The sequence below is a fragment of the Triticum dicoccoides genome, chromosome 7B (assembly GCF_002162155.2).
Source record: "Triticum dicoccoides isolate Atlit2015 ecotype Zavitan chromosome 7B, WEW_v2.0, whole genome shotgun sequence".
NCBI classification, from domain to species: Eukaryota; Viridiplantae; Streptophyta; class Magnoliopsida; order Poales; family Poaceae; genus Triticum; species Triticum dicoccoides.
Window position 1 is genome coordinate 727516909 of NC_041393.1, and position 7379 is coordinate 727524287.

At 47.7% G+C, this 7379-nt stretch overlaps 1 protein-coding gene across 1 annotated transcript; it reads left to right on the forward strand.

Annotated features, from left to right (window-relative positions):
• Nucleotides 1-546: 546 nt before the first annotated feature.
• LOC119340347 (protein PSK SIMULATOR 2-like) lies at nt 547-5951 on the forward strand. Its single transcript, XM_037612248.1, has 12 exons — nt 547-1000; nt 2390-2715; nt 2809-2901; nt 3002-3092; nt 3239-3332; nt 3443-3537; nt 3718-3787; nt 3870-3973; nt 4356-4475; nt 4844-4920; nt 5039-5083; nt 5185-5951. Exons 1-12 carry the CDS (start codon nt 800-802, stop codon nt 5732-5734), a joined length of 1866 nt encoding a protein of 621 aa, XP_037468145.1. The 5' UTR covers nt 547-799; the 3' UTR covers nt 5735-5951.
• The last annotated feature ends 1428 nt before the right edge of the window (nt 5952-7379 follow it).

Sequence of the window (7379 nt, forward strand, 5' to 3'; positions counted from 1 at the left end):
ATGGATTTTTTTAGTGAGAGCTTAGATTGGAAACTTTGCCCGTTCCTCTAGAACAGTACTATGATTTTGCCCTTCGCCCCTAGCAATATTTGGCTGTCGTCGCCACCGGTCCGAACCTCTCCTGGAAGACAGGCTTAGCATTCGCACAACAAAAACAAGAGCTGTTTTCCGCATGTGTTTTCCGGGTTCATTGCTCTTGACCGCGTCATGGAGCAAAGGTTCACGACGTGTCGGACATGCGAGTGTTTACCTAAGGTTCGTACTTTATGAAATGATATGGGTTGTGGAATCAACCGAGTTCTTAAGAACCTTCCTAGGCACAAGCACAACTTTTGGACGGTGGAAGTATGATGAAACTACTCGGCAGCCCAAGGAGTGGAGTAGCTGTTGCCCGGTAGTGAAGGCAGGGTGAAAAAGGAAGGAAGGAAGGAAGGTAGAGAGAAGGGTGTGATGTGAGGACGGGTCGAGGTGGGAAAGCGGCTGCTTCTTCTCTCCTGGTGGGAAGAGAATAGCCGAATAGGATTGTGGGAGGGAGCGAGGGAACAAGTCAAAGGCTGCGAACGCAACGCGACGGCGACCACCCCAGCGGAGCGACGACGACGGCGACGACCGCGACGCCAAAGGAAGCCCCAAAGAGCAGCACTCCCACCCTCCTCCCCTCTCCTCGTCTCGCCTCTCCGTCCCATTCCCCAGCCCTCCACCCAGCCAATCCCGCGCCACTGCCCCGCCCACTCCGGACGGACTCCATCGCCCAGCTCCACCTGCCTGCCGGACGCCGGCGACCGACGAGAGAGGCGCCATGGGGTGCGTGTTCTCGAGCCGGGAGAAGCGGGAGGGGTCGGCGCGGCCGCAGGGCCGCTCCGTCCAGCCGCAGCCGTACCACCACCAGCAGCAGCAGCAGGCGCTCGGGGCGGTCTTCGACGCGCGCCGGGGCCGCTACGGCCCCACCGACTTCGACTCCGGGGAGATCGCCATCCCGCCACCGCACAAGCCCCACAAGGTACCCACCCGCCCGCTCTTCCGCCGCACCCCACCTGTTTGTGTTCGTCTGTTTCTTTCCCCTCGAGCCCGAGCCGTGCTCGCCGTCCGGCCGCCCATCTGCAGCACTGCCCGCCGGCCGCGGCAGAGACCTCCGGTTTCGCGACGAGCCCCTTATCCGCCTCTCGTCAGGCAGAGCAGAGCAGACCGTGAACAGAGTTTCAGAAACTGCAGCACGCGCTCCAATCTGCGCGGAGCATACGCCACAGGGAAGCCTGCCATGCCCATGCCCGCGCCATGGCCAGTTGTTTCAGGTGAAGCTGCCGCGCAGGTCGGCCATGGCGCCGGACGTCTCCAGCACAGATTACTCCGTCCAGACGAAGAATTTGGTTTGATTCCGCACACAAGCTGTTCCGACGGAACATTTCGATTGGGGAATCAATCAATCAGTCGGCGGGCCTTCGCCGGAGCAGGGGAACTGGTGGCACAGGAGGCAGAGTCCAAACGCAACGCCAGGTCAATCTTGGCGGCCATTGTTTTTTCATTCACACACCGGAGGCCTGGTCGCGCACGGATGGATTCCTCTTCGTCAGATGAGATGAGCTTGCTTAATCTGCTGCATTCGGGTTGCTGTCAGCACATAGTATAAGTCTGCTCCTTGGACTGGTCAAGCCAGTGACCCGGACAGAAACTTCCATCTTTGCGGCTGCTGCTGCTGACCGCTTCTTCGATGCTATCCATGGTGCTTGAGACACTGGCATACTGCACTCTGATTTTCTCGCGAATCGCGGAACTTGCCGAGTTGACTTGCAGTCACTAGGAAGCACTGGATGGTGAAATCCGATAAAAAATGAAGCGATGCCGGCGTATGTTGCTGTCGAAATGATTTGGATAAGCAGTGAATGATATAGGACTGTCAAAACTCGAGCATCTGGTTAAAGGAGTTCAGCGCCGTCAGTCAGTCGTAGATGGCCATGTCTCCACTGTTCTGGTAGCATCTGTTCAGTAGCACAACTACTTTCATCTGGCCAGTGAGCATCAAGGATCATCTTCTGTAGCACAACTTCTTGTTTGGAAGGGGTTATGGAATAGCCTTAAAGCAGTAGCACGCGCTTCAGATTGGGAAAGATCACTGAAATAGCAACATGGTGTTAGTACCTCATAGTTTTGCAACCACATAAGCAGGTCCAGCATAGTCAGTTTGAGATATATAGAAGTCTTCCTCTGTTAGTTTCCTTATATACAAGCTAACACCTGTCATTGTTTCTTATAAAGGGGACAATATGGCTGTTGTTTCTCCCCTTTGCTCTGTGCTATAACTCTGTATATTTCCAATTTGTCGTTCATACCTGAGAGCTGAAAATACATCGTTAGCCTTTTCCCATTGCCTCTAACATACTATTCATACCAGGTATCAGAACCAGGCACATTCATAGGAAGAGCCAGCATCGCCGGCCTGGAAAAGGCCGTTGAGGTGTTAGACACCCTTGGCAGCGGCATCGCAAGTTTGAATCACGGCAGTGGGTTTCTCTACGGGGGAACCACCCGAGGAAATAAAGTCGAGATTCTGGCGTTCGAAGTCGCAAATACAATAGCTAAAGCCTCCAATTTGTGGAGGTCATGCTCTGACGATAATATAAGAGAACTCAAGGAAGAAATCTTGCATTCAGATGGCGTGCGGATATTAATCTCCTCAGATCCCAGCGAGCTCCTGCATATTGCTGCTATCGACAAGAGGTATGGTTAGTTTAAAAGTATTTTTTCATTTTATTTTTGAAATTATTCTTACTATAAACGTTATTGATGTGAACTTTAAATGGAACCTAACAGGGAAGAACTCGCCATCCTTTCAAGAGAAGTAATTCGATTTGGTGACCTGTGTAAAGACCCCATATGGCATAACTTGGGACGCTATTTTGAGAAGTATGCTTCTGAGAATTATGCATTTCATTTCGACATGTCATTATTTACCATCTTATCAGCACCTCTTATTCTGAACACTATGGGTTACTCTGCTGTGCAGATCAACGAAAGATTCCATGCCCCAGGATCATTCAAAAGAGCATATCGGAACTACCGTCCAGCATTTGATTAGCTTGGCTCAAAACACTTCTGTATGTTCTACTTGATTTCCACATTTATATACTTTGGGAGGTGCTTGCACTTGATAATAATTCTACCGTTTATGGAGCGTTTATCATAGCTATTGTATTTCTTGAAATTATTGAACCACTAAATAGCTACCATTTATGGCGTGCAGGAGCTTTACCATGAATTGCACGCGCTGGATAGGTTTGAGCAGGATTTTCAAAGGAAATTTCATGAAGAGGAGTCTGTACCAGCAGCCAGGCGAGGTACTGCCAGACTGATGACATTGTTCTTAAAGAACTTCAGTAGATGCTAAAACTGTACTGCGAGTTTGCCATTAAAGGGTATTTACTGTATTCAATTTTGTTCTTTGCAGAGAGCGTTATGATATTGCACAGTGAACTAAAGCGCCAAAGGAAGCTTGTGAAAACTTTGAAGAAGAAATCCTTGTGGTCCAGACCTTTGGAGGATGTAATTATCTTCATCCCCATTTACTTCATTACTTTATATCTTGGCCTTCTGTAATTCTGTCTGTTGGGTTATGCCTGGCAGTGTTCTTTTGCGACAGTTTTTGATTAATGCGCTACTCACGTATTGCCTTTTCGTTCTTTTGAAGGATGATAACAGTGTTTTGTGTTATTCTATATCCAGGTTGTGGAAAAGCTTGTTGATATCGTCACTTTTCTGGATAAACAAATCCGGGATGCATTCGGTGAAGCTGGTAACTAACTATCGATTGGCTGCTTTATTGTTCCCACAAAATGTATCTGACAATATCCTGACGCCTTTCTCTGAATAAACAGTTCCTGTAGGTACGGACTTCATGGAGCAAGGTCAGAGCAAAAGGCTAGGTGCCTGTGGTCTGGCACTACATTATGCTAACATCATCAACCAAATTGAAAATATAGTAAGTCAATTTGACGACTCACGCGGTGTTTATCATGCTTGCTTAGTGCACTACTTTCCTTAATGAAGTCAATTTCCATGGTGGCCTCTTATTTGTATACGAAACTGTTTCCGTTTTGTTGATGAACCATGCATTTATTTATTTCCCTTTTCTTCCGGTGAGCAAAATATTCGATGGTAGTCTGTAATAAATATCAGTCTGTCTCCTAGCTGCAAAATACCAATTGGAAAGTCATTTTTGAAATAAAGAAGTTCATATATTGTCGGTATCACCCAAGTCTACATGCTTCAGTCTATACTCTTTAGCCTTCTATTTGCGATATGTCATTGATTAAGAAACATGAAAAGGCATAGGGTTCTCATTCTGTTGTCTACGTATGCAGGTTTCTCGGCCGCTCTCTCTTCCTCCTAGCGCTAGGGACAACTTGTACCATGGACTGCCAGAAACAGTCAAGTCAGCTCTGCGGCCACGGTTGCAATCAGTCAAACCTGAAGATGAGGAGGTTTGTCTTGCACAATTCTGAAGAATATTTTCTTACTTATATGTGCGCGTGGATCTGTAGTAGAAATTTAAAACCGGTGGATCAAGCTTAGCACTAGCAGAGTGCTGTTTTTTGTGTGTGTGTCCATAGCCATGATTCAGTTCTAAGCACTGAAAGTTCAGTTGTCTGCATGGGGAGCGTAACTGCAACATATCCAAAGGAGCAAATATCCGAAGAAGCAGGCATTTTGAATGTCATAGAATGTGATAGGCATTTTGCTTATGTTTTCTTGACAAGAACTAAGGACCTGATTCTGTTGTTGCTAGTGTTGACGCATCGAAGCGTATTACTAACTGCGACCCCCCCCCTTTTTTTTTAATTCTCTGCAGCGTTCTGTATCTCAAATCAAAGCTGAAATGCAGAAAACCCTCCGCTGGCTGCTGCCAATAGCAGAAAATACAACAAGGTACCCCAATCCTTCTGATTTCCGATGCTTATTCACAAACAAAATAAAAATCTGATTTAAACGATCAAGTTGTTTTCGTCCCTCTTTCCAAAACTCACGGTTTCTGTACTTTTACCAGAGCACACCAAGGGTTCGGATGGGTCGGCGAGTGGGCAAACTTCGGGTTAGTCCCCAGTCTCCACAAATATCATGACCACTGAATTTCATCGACAATATTGCTTATACACTCGTTTGCTAACATGGCCTGACTTGATGATGTAACAGGAGTGACATGGACGAGAAATCGGGCTCCCGGCACAGCGTGACCCGGGTGCAGACGCTGCACCACGCCGACAAGGCCAAGACGGAGGAGCACATGCTGGAGCTGGTGGTGCTGCTCCACCACCTGGTGCTCCAGGTGAAGAGCCGAGGCTACGGCCACAACAAGTCGACAAGGCGGGAACGGTCCCGGTCCCGCAAGGGAGGACCGTCGTCATCGTCAGAGCCGCCGCATCATGAAGCAGACGCCACCAGGCACAACACGTCGCCGATGAACAACGGCCATGGCAGCACGTGCCCTAGCCCGCTGTCGGACTCTGATCGCGAGACGCTGGACCACCTGAGCTTCAAGCGGACGACCAGCTACGGCCGGAGCAAGAGCTGCGAGCCCCGACCCGGCAAGGGGAACAAGGCGCACCGGAGCTGGAACTTGTGCCGGAGCCACGGCAGCTCGCCGGCGAGGGAGTTCGGCCGGGGCTCGACCTCCGGGCGTGAGATGGTGAGGGACCTGGATGTGATAGATGGGCTGGGTAGACTGACTCTTTCGTTTAGTTAGAGAGAGGGAGTGTGTGTGTGAGAGAGAGGAGAGGTTTGGTTTGCACAGGGTGAGAGTAGGTATTCTTTGGCTTTTGCCGCCTTCTTCTTCTTCTTCCGGCTCGTCAATCCGATCGTATATATCTTGTATATGTGTTTTCTATCATCATATATGTTTGGGTAGTTTCTGTAAATATATAGATTATATATATATAACGGCGTCACAGTTGTGGGTGATTTGAATGGAAATATAGCGGGGTCAGAAGCGATGTTCAGTCGCCTCACTCCATTTTTCTCTGAACCTGGGACAAGCCCCCTAATAACCTCTGAAACAACCTCCACCATCTAAGCAGGGCAGACTTAAAGGCCTGTTCGGTAATCACCCGCTCCGGGAATCTGCGGAGCGGGGAAGCCGCAACTCCTTTGATTTCGACAGCAGCTTCCCCAACTCCGCTCCCGGAGTTGCAGAGCGGAGGGGTACCGAACAGGGCGTAAGATAGAGGATAGCATCTGAAAGATTGCCCAAGAATTGATTAAAGAACAGGCTCAGTGAACAATTACAAAAGGGTCAAGTGCACTCCTGCGTTGAAAACAGATATCATTTCGACAGTTCCAAATAGACCATGTTACAGCTGAAATACCAACTGAAAGTAGCATCTTCTTATCTTTACTAAACTGTGCAAGCGAAGAAGAAAAGGAAGTTTTCAAATTATCATGAGGTACTCGCAAATTAAATGAACATTGCAATAAGCTCCACACAAACTTGGCAACTGACTGAGCAGTGTAGAAATAAGTGCTCAATAGTTTCATCACGACCACAAAAGATACAACACTTGTTACCATTCTATCCCCTCTTCAATATGTTTGGTTAGTTCATGTACATATCTTTATATATAACAGTGTTACAGTTCGTGATGATTTGAGTGGAAATATAGCAGGACCGGAGGTGATGCTCCATTGTCTCACTCCATTGCCATGCTCTAGTCTCTGCATGTGTCCCTGTGTGTGTATGCTGCACCATCTTTTTTGGTTCGGAAACAAAGGAATTTATGTTGGACGGTGATAGCAATTTTTTTTTCGGAGCAACCGGCTGGAGGGCTGTCTTTTCGTTAAGGAGGAGAAGGAATATGTACATGCATGCGACATGTTTTGGGAAGGGGTACATATGGGAAAACTCCGAGGTTTAGTCTATCATCACATGCCAACTACTCTCTCCGTTCCTAAATAATTGTCTTTCTAGAGATTTCAACAAATGACTACATACGGAGCAAAATGAGTGAATCTACACTCTAAAACATGTCTACATACATCCGTATGTTGTAATTCATTTGAGATGGCTAGAAAGACAATTATTTGGGAACGGAGGGAGTACTCGTGAAGTTGGACTACTATAGGCCGGTAAGCCATGTCGCCTTGCCTGATATATCTTTTTTTTTTGAAATGGAACACTAGGATTCCATAGATCACACTGGTCCAGCTAAAATGCTGGCCAACTGGACGCTTACATCATTTGGAAGGTCCTCAGACCAAAGCTCCTGAACTACTTGGCGACTAGCACCAAACGCAGCTAAAGCATGCGCAAGATTATAAGGTGCGCAAACTCGATGTATGTTAACTTTGTGCCGTTAAATTCCGTCATAAAAGTACTTCAAAAAAAATTCCGTCAT